Source organism: Alosa pseudoharengus, unplaced genomic scaffold, assembly GCF_046254945.1.
Source record: "Alosa pseudoharengus isolate Yale_2024_CS ecotype anadromous, Long Island Sound unplaced genomic scaffold, YU_APseudo_1.1 YU_APseudo_1.1_scf_6, whole genome shotgun sequence".
In the NCBI taxonomy this organism is placed as follows: Eukaryota; Metazoa; Chordata; class Actinopteri; order Clupeiformes; family Clupeidae; genus Alosa; species Alosa pseudoharengus.
The window spans coordinates 33,444,808-33,459,615 of record NW_027468848.1 but is presented as its reverse complement, the minus strand read 5'-3'; the positions used below and the strand labels follow the sequence as shown (position 1 = coordinate 33,459,615).

Here is a 14,808-nt window from a genome sequence, read left to right as displayed (position 1 = left end):
AAGGATTTAGCAGTGTCTTGATATGGCAGAGTATAAACAATAAACTGAACCGAGATGAGCCGGAGGCGGGATTAAGGTATGATCTCGTCCTCCACGCATACATTTCTGTCATATAAAATGGCAGATGTTTAACGAGCTGATGAGAGCTGAACCTTGAGACTCACACACAGACGCCTTTGCTCTGCTATGATGAAAACATATCCAAATCAGATGAATTATTCAAACATCTCCAATAATGTGGTGAATATATTTAAAATTAAGGGGAATAATCCACCCTGCCTCATGTTAACGTGCCCCCTAAAACAACCCTCACATTCACCCAATAATAAGGCATAACTTTTATGGAGAACATACCTGGGATTCTCTGAAATGGCCTCTGCCTGATGTGTGGTAATGTATATTTGGTGTGGGACCAATAAATGCAAATTATTATTCATTGTGCATACATTTACACTAACTTTTAGAATTATTAAAACTTCAGACCCATTTCAGTACTCCCTGTGTGCATAGTCTGTCCTAGATGTAATTATTCTGTCCTTCCATTACGTCCTGTTTAAATGTCTGCTAACGTTATACTCTGATGCTGACACATTCTTCTCAGTGGTTTGGAATTGGTCCTTTGGCAGTGAGATGTCATGGTGTGCTCAGTGCAACAGGAAGTCCACAGTACCTCATTACGTCACTACAAATAACTACACAACATGAGCATGTCCTAAACAGCCCTTTTTGTTCATGCAGGTGGTTTGATATCTACTACATCATACATATCTCAGTTCTCTCTTTTTTTTAAAAGTTGCAACACAGGTGCTAAGCTAATTGCCTCTTTGTGAGAATACCCGCCAAACCACATTGAATTGTTCACAGTTTTTCATATTTAGTTTACATCATTTCAACATCTTCATTGGGAAATGCTGGCAAACTTACACAAACATTACCACAGAGGGCTTATGTGTCTGAACATTGTTTTCCAAAATAAAACGACTACTTGAAAGGTTTCATGTCTAGATTTCCAGTGTGGTACTTACTAAGAATTGCTGCTGATAACAAGATACAAAACTTGCCATATGCAAGCCCTCCAGGGTACAGTTTGGGTATTCTGCTTAAGCTTTATGTCTACAAAATGCTTCAAAATGACGGCACATCCATGCACTTCATGCACTGAGTGGGAAGATCTCCTGTTGGGCTCCCATGCATCCTCTGCCTTGTCCAGTCCAAAGAAAGCAGAGAGGAGGAGTAAGGGGTCTGAATCACTCCACCAATTCCATCCACTGTGACCTACGGTGCACAACATTGTTGTTTTTTCCTCATTTTATCGCATTATTTGTCTTAAGTTGTTGTTTTTATTACTTTTTTGCTGTTTCTTTCAGTCAGGTAGATGTGATCTCATCAAAGCGTGACGGATCACTCCCATTGGTCCATTGTTTTTACTTCATGCCACTGCGCAGGACCTGATTGGCTGCGATGAGCATGACGCTGATGATAAAAGCGATGGCAAACGCACAGATCAGGCTCTTCCTCACGCATGTCTGCTTGACCTGCTGCGTGGGACTCTCAGCTGCAACAAGAGAAAGAGGGGGAGAGAGACAGAGAGAGAGAGTGAGAGAGAGACAGAGAGATAGTGAGAGAGAGAGAGAGAGAGACAGAGAGAGAGAGAGAGAGAGAGATAGTGAGACAGAGAGGGGAGGGAATATGTGGAGTAAAAAGACAAGCAAAACAAAATGAGGTTTTGGGTCCCTGATCTGGTGAACCAGATCTCATTAAATGTGCTGCACGCGTCTGGTGATGGTGCCCAGCACTGCCATTTTGTCACAACTGCCGCGTAGACATCGCATCACTCACAAGAGGTACAAGCAGCTGAACAACATAATTATGATTAAGCCCACAACACTTTTTTTCTCTCTTTCTCTCCAGAGCAACAACTTCCTCAGAGAGAGCATAATCATGGCTCCAAATCTGACTGCCAACACTGAAAATATATGGATGACGTGCAGTAAATAGATGTGGTCCCTTACTATCTATATCCACCTGGCAGTCCTCGGGGTTCTCGATGTGACTCTCCTCAGTCATGATGATGTTCTCGATGTCTTTCATGGACAGGTGATCACAGAAGGTGTCGTACAGAAGTCTCTTCAGCTCCTCCACCGTGAGCTTCTGCATGTCACACTGAATATGAAAAAAGGGCCTGGGTGTTTATACATTTCATCATCGAAGCAATTTACACCACATATGACCCCATGCTCACATATTACATTTCATTCCATGGTGACGTGTCTCATGGCCTGAAAAAGTTTTTTTTTTTTCATCTTAAAACATATGCAGACTAAATAGCCTCTTCTACCTTTGACTGTTGCATACTATTAATCTGCTGCAGTGTACCTGAATCACTGAAACTTTAATTCAAGGTCACTTTGCAGTTTGAATGCACTAGCTGTAGTCCGCCATTATTTTATATACGCTGCTTGTACTGCAGTATCAGGATATGCCAGCATTGTCTTGTTGTCTTGATTCGTCAAGAATAATACCCCTAAATTGAATTTCACATTTACTCTTGAAACCCTTCAGGAATGGTTTTCTGCGAAAGGATGGAGATCTTTCACAAATTGTACGTCTGATGCATGTCACTGCTCCGCTGACTCAGTCCAGCACTGACAAACAATTGGACGTGATTAGGCTGAACAACACATTACAAGACAAGGTGAACTGCGATGGCTTTCCTATATTTCCTTGTTGTACAAGGACCTTGCCGTGAACCAGCTATGCAAAACAGTACCCATGCCAGGTTTATGGACTTGAGTGATTATGCTTTGTAACTGTTGTTGTTGTGGACGATGTTGTTTCCTCTTTCTGGGAGGGACCAGCATTCCCATGCATAATTTAGTTGGCAATCTACATTGGCACATGTGGTGTCTGTCCTTGTCAGTGATAATGAGAGGCAAGCTGATAATCATTACCTTCCAGAAGACAGAGTCGAAGTCTGTCCCGTTAAACTTGTCTGGCATCCCAGCCGCTGTCAGCTTGGGACCAAGGAGGGTGACGAATTCTTCAAAGTCTACCTGGCCGTCCCCTGCGAAAGAGCGACCCGGAGGGGAAGAGAAGAAAGAGAGGGATAGGAGGGGGAGGGGAGGATGATAGGAGGATGAGGAGGAGGAGGTGCAACGCATAACAACAACAGCACAAAAAAAAAATATTCACTTCTGCAAGGTCCAGATGTCTGGCCTTGCTCTCCCCATTCCCCGCCCACCCCACCAGCCCACCCCAGGCCACCACTCACCATCCATATCGAGTCTCTGGATAATGACCTCCAGTTCCACCTCGTTGGGCATATACCCCAGAGAGCGCATGGCCATGCCCAGCTCCTGCTTGGATATGAAGCCATTCCCGTCACGATCGAACACCTTGAAGGCCTCTCGGATCTCTGTGTGGGGAGATGCGGTCAAAGTTCAGCAACACATGGAATAATTCGCAGATGCCTCCATGAATATTGCATCAGTACATTTCAGACTCATTCTGTCTACTCGGATAACTGACAAGCAACATTAGTAATGGGTTGATTGACAATTTGATTTTGGAGGGATATGTTGGACTGAAAAATGGGGACGTATGCACACACACACACACACACACACACACACACACACACACACACACACACACACACACACACACACACACAAACACACACACACGCACACACACACACACACACACACACACACACACACACACACATTGCCTTGCCACACGGATCCACGACTCATTGTTTCTGGCTATCTTTTGTCTGACACATTTCTATGCAGAGCTAGAGTAAGGGAAAAAAACTCAATCTGAATGGCTGATTGCATTCAAAAAATGAGCTCTGTTGCAACAATATCCTCTAGTATTTGAAAGCATGTGAAAACACTCTCCTTTTGGATGACTGGCTGGCCTCATTGATATGCATTGTAGATCATCGTTCCGTCATTGGCAATTTTCCACCTGTCAAAGTCTTAATGTCAAATACCTAATTATGAAATATGCGGCATTCGGAAAAGTACCCGGCTATAAATCTCTCAACATGCCTACTGTACTGTACACTTCCCTGGACTGAACCGCGGTCTTGACAAGAATACACTGCAGACTCCACAGAATGCATTCATTGACTTTCGAATCCTATCCATCCATCCATACACAGAATGGCAATGCGGTGCATAGATTAATATGTAGATTGCTTTGTAGGGTATCCAAGAAAAACGGGTGAAAGGGGGAAAAAAACACTGCAGTGTAAATTGAACAGATGTGCGTCCCGATAAGCAGTCACAGTGCCAGCACGTTCACACTTCACATAATTGAAAATGGAAGATCAACCTCAACGCAGCATCTGCTGACAAGTTTTGCAGGCTCACTTCATTGGCCCTATCGTCCGGCTGCATTGCATATGAATTCGCCGTCTCCATGCAAGACACGCCTCTCAGTAGGCCAAAGTGATTCAGTGGCCCATCATCAGTAACTTCACTTTTGCCACACGCAACAAACGAAAAATAATGACACCATTTCAGCGCTGCGGATGTGGCATTGCACGTCATGAAAAACAACAGCAGGGGACACCAGCAGAGAAAAAGACTGGTCAGTATATGTAAGCCACAAAGCCTTTTTTTTTTGTATCTGACATGCCATTTACAAAGTCCTGGCTGCCAGGAAGCTTAGTGTGGCTAAGCGCCTTCTCCGGCGGCCCCAGCATTGATCATCTCTCCCGTGGCTGCCAGAGATACTGAGGGCCTCCAGATACCGATTTCTCTTCACCAGCTGGGCTCCCTTTTGTTTATACAATAACAGTGCTCCCCTATCTGCCGCAGCGCAACCTCCATCTGTCTGCTCCACAAAGCAGCTTTCACATAAAAAAAAACCCTCCTCCCTCACTCCAGGAAGGAAAGGTGTTTGAAAAAAAGGGGGGGGGGAGAAAGACTGAGATTTTTTTCTCTGTTAAATAAAGAGAAGAGGGAAACTTTTAATTATTTTTTTTTTTCAGATAATGTGGTTTGCAATGACATGTAGGCCTGAGTACTGATGCGTTACCTAGGAGACAATGATAAAAAAAAATAAAAAAAACTCAGCGAATCAGTCTGGCCATTACCTAACAATGATTAGGTTATTCTCACACTACGGCTAATTTACAAAGACACCAAAGTCGTTGTCAAGCCTCTAACTGAACTTTGAACATAACCCCTTTTTAGATAAAGCACATCAATGTGCACAACAGTCTTGAAATCCTCCAGGGGAAAAATACTACAAAGTCGTTCAAAGATAAAGGTGTAGATGCAAACCAAATTAACTTCAGTTTCTCCTCTTCAAAGGAGCCCCTTTAATCCTCTTCCAAGTACTCCATAAATCCCTTTGAGACCACATGGTCAGGTAATGTTTTAAAAACCTACCCACTGATATGCCATTTAAGTCATTTATATTTCATTCAACAGATACATTCTTCCCATGGCAGTGTTCTGCACTGCTTAAAACCAGACTCCAACATGTCTATTCACCAACCAGCTTCCGCGATCAAAGTAGCAACCAGTGGCATGAAATCAGATACCTCCATGTTTTCAGAATTAGCGCATTACTGAAACTATTTTCGACACTAAAGCACAAAATAAAAGGGAAACCCTCATTAGCAAAGGCATAGAGTACGCCTGGGGCTCGGGACTGGAGAACTGACGTTAACAGACATTAAATGGCTCTCGATTGATTTATGCGTGTTTCTGTGCCATCGTTCTCATCCTCTCATCCAAGCTCTGTGGGAACGGTTCCCCATTGTGGGTCCAGACGAGCCCAAAGCTAAAAACAGTCATATTTCAGACAGTGACATTTTCTTTGATATCTAAAGGTGCAGTTGAACTTCAAACACAGCCTCCTTTACTAGTCCCCATGAGAGCCGATGGAGGATGAAACAGAGTTTAGATGTTGGGCTTCAGAACGTTGCACGTCAGGTTAAGGCTCGATCACAGAGCGCTCGAAGCAATCATGCTCTAAGCCTGTGGAATACAGATAGAGGCCCTCTGTGTTAAATCATGAGTGATAGATCTCTAGAGAAGATTAGGTGGATTGAGGTGGAAAAGATTGGAAAAATCTTTCCAAATGTTAAAAAAAAAAACACCACATACAGAGAAAAACTCATAGGAAAACATGCAACCAACAGTAAAAAACCTACTTAAACCAATATGCTATATGCCTCAGCTAAACATTCACGTCTAAATATAGATGTAAGGTTGTTTCTGCATGTGGTCTTTTTCTTATTACTCACTCTGGGAGATAGAGAAGGTGGGCATGACCCTCCCCAAAGCCTGAGCACTGCTGCGGAGCTTGCTTAGTCTCTCACACACACACACACACACACACACACACACACACACACACACACACATACACACACACACACACACACACACACACACACACACACACACACACACACACACACACACACACACACACACACACACACACACACACACACACACTCATAGATCTGTCATAGTGGCCCAATAATTGCAGCAAACCTACTCTTTATGTAATAGACTGAAAAAATCAATGCCACCAAAACATCACTGACTGAGTGAGTGAGTGAATGAGTAGGTGAGTGAGTGTGTCAGTTTGTATACGTCTGTATTGTGTGTGTGTGTGTGTGTGTGTGTGTGTGTGTGTGTGTGTGTGTTTGTGTGTGGCAGGGTGAGTAGATATTTGGTGTGTGTGACTGTATTTGGTGCCTGTGTGTGTGTGTGCATGTGTGTATACTGTATGCTCTGTGTGAGCATTTGTAAAGCATTAGACTGTGCATCCAAGCAGCGTGTGTGAGGCGGTGTGTATGCCTCCGTAGCAACGCTCTGAGGACTATTTTTAAACATGTGTGGCAGCCCTAATCCATCTTCTGCTGGAGAAGGGGGGCCTCCATGAGAGCCCCATCAGATCTGAATATTACAGTAACCGCGTTTTAACAAGGCTCTAGAGTATTTGGCTGGGCTTTAACTACGGGGAGCCCGCCAAGGCTCCGGAGGGGAACTCATTTTCTTCATTATTCTTATTTTAAACACGGGGCCTTTTTACCCAAATGGAACCTAAATCACATGAAGAGCATGAGCCACAGTAAATTGCCCCTGTCTGCTCCTCTGGCTCTGTGGTGATGGCGAATATGTAGAAGGTGCACTAAGCACAGAGGTAATCTTGCTTTGGCTCCGTGTGATGGCATAAAATACCACCTGTCTGGATACCAAAGATCTTCGAACAAAACAAGCAAGGTGAACCAAAAGCATCCTTAGACAGTCTCATGCAGGTAAGTTACATCTGATTTAGACCAGGTGTTTAGCGTCTCCATTTTGGAATTGGCATGTTGGCATATTACCAAACTAACAGAACTCTCTCAATTTCCTCTTCACTTCATTGAGTAGAAATGTACGGCTACATTCTACCCCCCCCCCCCACACACACACACACACACACACACACACACACCCCTTCACCTCCCTCACTTCCTCAGGATAACTTCTCGGCTGCCGCTGGTTCTGGTCTGTTACCCACCCCCACCCCCCACCAGTGGAGTATGTGTGTGCCCCAGTGCCTGCCCCCCCACCAGTGGAGTATGTGTGTGCCCCAGTGCCTGCCCCCCCACCAGTGGAGTATGTGTGTGCCCCAGTGCCTGCCAGGTGCACCAACCTTTCTCGAGAGGGAAAGCAGAGATATGCTTGATCGGTAACGCACCTCACCCCATGTCAGCTGCCTGCCACAACAATAAACAGAATTGTTACCATCTGACCCTGGATTTTTAATGCTTTCTGTTCGATGGCTTTTTTTTTTTTCAATTTAAATGTGGAACATTTACACCTCTTGGCTATATCCCCGCCCTCCTATCCCGCACCCTATTGTTCTCCATGACAGGCGCTGCTGAGGATGTGAATGTCGAGTGTATGCTTAAGCGCTCCAAAAATTGAAAAAGGCAAGAGACCCCTTTGTCAGTTCACTGCTGGGTAATTATACAGGGACAAAACTTCGTCTGAAGTCGAAGGCTTCTGTCTGCTGTCATTGTTCGGGACACACAAAAGGGCTTTTGGTATTTAGACTGGCATTTGGGAGAAACATGGCATTGAATATTATGGGACGGGGAGTTGGAGAAACAGTGCAGACACTGTTCATGACTTTGACTTTCTGTCTACAGTTTCAAGTAGGAAACAAGGTTTTTGCACGCTGAATCTCTGCAACTTGACACTGAGCCAAGAGCAGCGTTCTGCCAGCAGCACTAGGTTTTCTCACGGCTACCGGTCGCCGTGACGATGCCGAGTTGCGCTCCATTGCCATGGAAGCATATGCTTTCAAAGAGCTCGCGTTTGACCTCGCGAAAAAACACACCGACGCAACTCCCACTCTCTGGGGCCGGACATACCTTCTGCGGATAAATACAGCAGCACTAGGCAGCAGCCGACTGCATCCACACACACACACAGAGAAGCACTCCGCAAAACCGTGCAAGGCAGCCACTTACTGTTCCATTACATATCTGGGAGTTTATAAAAAGAGAAATGCATGCATGTCCACCCCTCTCCTCCACCGCCACCACCACCCACCACTCACCCCATATCCCTCAGTGTAATTGCCATAATTTCACACTTTTAGTACATCCTCGGCCTGAGGGGCATATGGGCATTTCAAGAAATGAAATTTCTGAGTGCAGCTGGCTGCACAGGTAGCAAAACAGTGGGACTCTCCATGTAATAATATTAAAGCCTACGTGGCCTTTAGCTCATTAAGAGCATTAACTCGGGCACTGGATCTCACAGATCTCTGCCTACATTCCAGTTCTATTTTGCTCTCCACCACACCTGTTAGTGCAATCTTTCATAGCATTTGATTGCATTTCACCCGCTATCATAGATTTAGCAGGCAGGCCTACATTGGAACAGTACACAGCACACATCTGTGTGTCAGCAGGCCTACTATGAATGCATGGATTATGGAGAATTTAGCGGATTAATCAGCAGTTACCAAGCAAATATGACTAACTCTACCGTACATTAGTTAGTAATTATGTGTAAATTCGACATGCACCTTAAGAGTATTTGTGTACATCCGACTTCTTAACCAACAGAGATGCTACATCCTCAGTCAGAATGATACAGTGTGATTAGTGAAGATGTCTGGGAGGCAACACAATTGTAATCCCATTATGGCTGACGGATGGTTGGCACTGCATGCTTTAGACCTGGATGACACAGGAAACATGGATATATGCCAATAATTGGATGTACATGTTTTATGTCCTATGTCCAACACCACACAAGTCTAGAGCATAATAATTATTCATCTAATCACTGCTTTTACCCTGGTGAACTCACTCTACTCTATATTTGCGCTCAGAGGTAATAATAGAGAATGACGCAATGATACAATGTGAACAGAGAATATTAGCCACAATAGTGTGCAAACACCGGTTTGACTTTCTTTCATGTTTTCTTCAGGGTGGGCTGGCTGGGGAGTGCTGTCACATTGAGGAATATGGAAAGAATATACGTGCCACTGTGTGTGGTGGTCGCCTGAGCAAACAGAGAAAGGCTCACTTGTGACAGCTGACAAGCCTTGTGTGAGTCACCGCACACATGAGAGGATTGGTGCCTCCATCTTATTACCGTAATGACTTCCTGCGCGCACTGCGTCACACTTCTTCTTCTTCTTTTGTGTGTGTGTGTGTGTGTGTGTGTGTGTGTGTGTGTGTGTGTGTTAGGGGGGAGGGGGTGGAAAGATGACAAGCCTCTTGGTTCTGATGAGGGAGCCAGACATATTCTTTGGCAAGGACAGAGAGACTCTTTTGTAACTGACAGGCCAGCTAACCAGGAGCTCTGTGACTCCCTAGACAGCTTGGCGCTGTTCCATCTGAGGGCTTCTGATGTATTTTACCTGATATCTTTAATATGTCACCTGATGCATGGGGTCTTTGCCATACGGCAATGTTCATGGTACTGTTAGAGAATATGAGTCATGGCTTATGGCTAAGCAGGTCTCTTATGGATAATGCATAAAATGATTATGTATCCTTATTGTACAAGCAGTGAACAACTGCCTATATACATTTCCATGCCCGCATCTAAATCTGTATTAAGGTATTATAGCATACATTATGTAAGCCTTGACACCCCATAATACTGCTGATGGGAAAGGCATCGCCATGGCTTGGCAGACAGATGTGAGGAGAGAGAGATGGCAGCTCCTCCTGTAACCTCCACTACTATCATCTGCAAACCCACAAGCCCACAAGTGTTGATGGATCGGACACGTACTTTGGGGGTTAATAGGACATGGCCGACGGGCTCCTCAGAAGAACAACAAGTGACGGTTGTCTTTGCTTTTGGTGAGGTTTACAAATGTAGTCTGTGGCTTGTGAGTTGGCTGTCAATTTGCTCCGTAGGGGCCAGATTTGATGTATATTTGATGTACAGTAGCAAATCTTTCTCTGTCATTATACATGTGTTGGTGAAAAGCCAGTGATTGAACAACAATTACCCAGTCTGAATATCAATATAGACATTCCAGCATGATTTCCCTTCTGCCCATATACTTAATATCTATAGTTTTTTTAATCAGTTGTGACATGAGTAGCAAAACAGCTGTGAGTTATGACATTGTCATATTCTTCTCTTGTTAAAAGTAGGGTGAATGTCACTGATGATATCCTAGAAATTCATATTCAAAATTAATCTCAAATTCATATAATTTGACATATGTTAGAAAACTAGATGTACAAAATATGACCGCCGCCCAGTCCAGCACATTTTTTCCACAAAAATAAATCACGCTAAAAGGCCTATATGATTCTAACTGTCTCACTAAATTGCATTAGCCACACTCAATTCTCACTGGTATCTGCAAGACAACAAGTACCAAAACATGATTAGTTCATAGATTTCACATGTAAAATTCATTTTATACAACCCCACCCCCATCTTGCCTGTTCATAATTCTGAGAAATTCTTGAATTGTGTGCATGTGTGCGTGTACACGTTTATGTTTATGTGTGTGGGTGTGTGTGTGTGTGTGTGTGTGTGTGTGTGTGTGTGTGTGTGTGTGCGTGCTTGTGTGTTTGCCTGCGTATGTGTGTTTGTGCATGTGCATGCATGCGTACATATGTCTACTGTGTGAGTATGTGTCATACGTATGATTACTGTGAATGTATGTGTGTGCGTGTGTATCTGTTTATGCACATGTGTGCACATGGAATAATGGGTTAACATGACCCCTGGAGGCAAACATACGGAAAAAATTGGTCATCCTAGGCCCTACGGTTCTCAAGATATTCACAGAAAACTGTGTCTGCCCTACCCTCCTTTCGTGTACCCCGGTCTTTCAGTGTCCCGGGAATCCTTGTTGGTGTACGGTCACTAAATGTACACATAAATTATTTTATTGTAAGGCCCCCCATGAACGAAAGTTCACAAAACTTGGCATGCATTTGGAGGGTGTCATAATGATCCTACACTTTCAATTTCGTGCAGTTTTGACCTTGTCAGCCAGAGATATTGTGATGAAAACACCTAATTCTTTGCTTTTTAATTTTTAACTAGGTGGCGCTATACATGAAATAAGTGGTAATGGGATGGGTTGACATGCCCCCTTAAGACCAACATACAAAAAAAGGTGGACCTCCTAGGCCCTACTGTTCTCGAGATATTCACAGAAAACTGTCTCCGGCCACCTACAGGCCAGTTGGTGTATAGTAACATAAATTAATTTATTGTGTGGCCCCCCATGAACGGAATTCCACGAAACTTGGTGTGCATTCAGAGGGTGTCATAATGATCCTACACTTCCAATTTCGTGCAGTTTTGACTATGTTAGGTCACAGATACCTGCGATTACAACACCTCATTTTTACTTTTTTGTGTTTAACTAGGTGGCGCTATACATGAAATGAGTGGTTATGGAATGGGTTGACATGGCCCCTTGAGATCAACATACAAAAAAAATGGTCCTCCTAAACCTTATGGTTCTCGAGATATTCACAGAAAACTGTGTCTGCCCTACACTCCTTCCGGGGGGTGCAGTCCAGCGGGGGGGCTACAGATCAAAACGAAAAACGATGGTTCCATGCTATCCATATGGGGTTACATGCCCACCAAGTTTCGTCTACCCCGGTCTTTCAGTGTCACGGGAATCATTGACGGAAATTTGGACATGCGAAAAATAAAAAAATAAAAAATCTGACTAAACCTATATGACCGCCGCTTCGCTGCGCGGCGGTCATAATAATAAATACAGTGTAAGGATTTACAGTTTACCCTGTCTAAGAACATCATGTCCCACATGGTGATCTTATCCATATAACACTCAAAGGTCTATGCTATCGTCTCATCCAAGGCCTGGAAGCAACTTGAAGTATGAATGTAAGCAAACAATTGTAAATTGGGTTTGGGAGGTAGACCACTGAGAGCCGTTCAGGTTAAAGTGGAGATTTAATTATCATACAGAACAACACAAGGTGACCAGACCTGTTTGCTTTGGAAGCCTAGTTCATTTACATTTAGAGTGTAGGAGGGACTTTGGAACAAGATATAGAACAAGAATTTGAGAAGCTCTGGGTTCACTCATCATGATTGGTGCCCGGTAATACGTCTCACATGTTTTCATGATTGCTTTTTATTGGAATAAAGATTGAAGCTGCATTAACCGAAGAATCATCCTTATTCCTATGAATACACTTGTGTTTTTCTTACATACAGCATAAGACTGTCTAAACAGTCAGACGCCGAGGTACCCGATTGACGTCCTAATTACAGAGAAGTGTGGAGAAATGATATGCATGAAATCCTGCTGAGATGGCTGTATGGACAAACTTCACAGAGAGGGAAAGCTACAGCACATACTCTACAGAGCAGAACGGAGATTTGGAAATACTGCAAATCTATCTCCCCCTCATCAACTTATTCAGCATATGCCCTCACCTTGGACACACACAGGCAGATGTGTGGAGGAGTAATGAATACCAAAGAAGGTGGGAGTGCAAGTGAAAACCTGCTGGGGGTGAACTCAGGACTCCATAGAGAAGCACATGTTGTTTGTTAAAGCATTTAAGTACCGGTATTTAAACATTGACATCGGTAGACATAGACAGATCACCACAATATCATTATGAATAAAGCGTGAATTTGAGACCAATTTTTAGTGGTGCCGTATACAGTAGACTGGTGATTAGCGTAGAAAGCAAAATCATGAGAGGTGGTTGGTTCAGAGACAGGAGTGTGTGAGTGACAGTTTGACTCAGGGGGTTTGTGATAGAGTAAACCAGATGTGTGAGACTGGCAGTCCATTGTCTTGCTATGGTCAAGTTTCTGTTGTCACTTTGGGTTTGTGGCTCTTTTTCCCAAAAACATCTGCATTATCTGTCTGATGGTTTAAACAGGCTGACAGGGAAATAGCTGCCTTCCCAGATTTCCCTGACATGCCCGTGCCTTCGACCCATATTTGTTCCAGGAAACTTTTTAACTAAGTAAGTAACATCCTCACTCAAGCTAGCAACTCCCCCATAGTGCATGGTGCCTATAAATTAAATATTAGTGACACGGGTGATAAGGTGACTTTCAGCCCAGGGAGGCGTAGGGATTCCGCACTCGCGCCCCCTAACCGAATAAAAGAGAGAGAGAATGCAATCAACTGCAGATATTGCCTCTGACCTGCTTTTTTGTTCTTTCAGGAGCCATTGAAGCGCGACCGTCGCACGGCTCCCCACCGTGACTCGTCTGGTAATTGAAAACCCGAGTCTCATCGGCGGGTTTCATCAGTGGCCCGTCCCTCTCACCCGTCGCTCATCGCCACCGCCACCCAACCTGACCTGACACCACTCAATAGCCGCCCTCCGCATTGCCTGCTAGAGGCAATTTGTCCTTTAACAAAAAGACCACTCCAATCAGCCATAAGTGCTCAGCTGATGTGCATACTGAACAAACTATTCAGTCATAATTAATTTTACTTAAGCAGCTGGTTAATCAGTATTTAAGCCTGGCTTGTGGAGAGGTATACAGGTTGTCTTTTGACTGCAAGGTGTGTATACTGTAGATTAGCATTCCAGCACCATTGAAACTGAAGGCTTTTTCACTGAAGCACAAACAAATAAGTTAAATTTTGTTTTGTGAGAATTGCCAAGACAACTGTGTGAGGTAATGGGTTTAGGTTTAGTTGGAGGCAGGAATGGAAAGCGGCAGGAAGACATTTCCTCTTTTGCCTTTCTTTCCTTCTTTCTTTTTTTTTTTGGAGATTGGAGAGAGCTGCCAATTCGTGGAAGCCGAATGTAGTCTGTTCCTGGAATAGAAAAATAAGCAGAGGAAAAAAGTATCTGATGCACCAGAAGTTACCACTGGCATGAAACAAAGACATCTCTCTCTTGCACTATGCAACTATATGCTGTCTCTTGTACTCTTTCTCTACTCCTCTCGCTACTGTAGGAAGCATTCTGCCGTCTGCTCTAAGACAGAAAACTCTTCTGTGTGGACAGAGGGGAGAGGAGAGGACTTGTGATGGCAGCACAAGTGTGAGCAGTATCAGGCTTCCGAGCATGAATCACACACTAGGCTTCCACATCACACACAAGCTGCAGAATCCCTTATCACAGACAAAGCACTGAAGGAAAGGCAGGAATGGAAGAGACTGATGTCCAGTGCAAACACACCAATGCTAGCACCAGGCTTTTTGTGTGCGTGTGTGTATATGTTTGTGTGTGTGTGTGTGTGTGTGTGTGTGCTTGTGTGTGTGTGTGTGTGTGTGTGTGTGTGTGTGTGTGTGTGTGTGTAGGTAACGTTTGCATACCTT

The 14,808-nt window shown here is 44.0% G+C and overlaps 1 protein-coding gene across 1 annotated transcript in view; it reads right to left on the bottom strand.

The window, feature by feature from the left end:
- Positions 1–1,424: 1,424 nt before the first annotated feature.
- The window catches only part of cabp7a (calcium binding protein 7a), a 16,818-nt gene continuing 3,434 nt past the window's right edge, over positions 1,425–14,808 (bottom strand). Inside the window, exons 2-5 of the mRNA XM_076270403.1 lie at positions 3,272–3,415; positions 2,952–3,064; positions 2,013–2,163; positions 1,425–1,555 (exon numbers count right to left, since the gene is read on the bottom strand). Of these exons, the coding sequence (XP_076126518.1) occupies positions 1,425–1,555; positions 2,013–2,163; positions 2,952–3,064; positions 3,272–3,415 (539 nt within the window). The remainder of the gene's footprint in view (positions 1,556–2,012; positions 2,164–2,951; positions 3,065–3,271; positions 3,416–14,808) is intronic.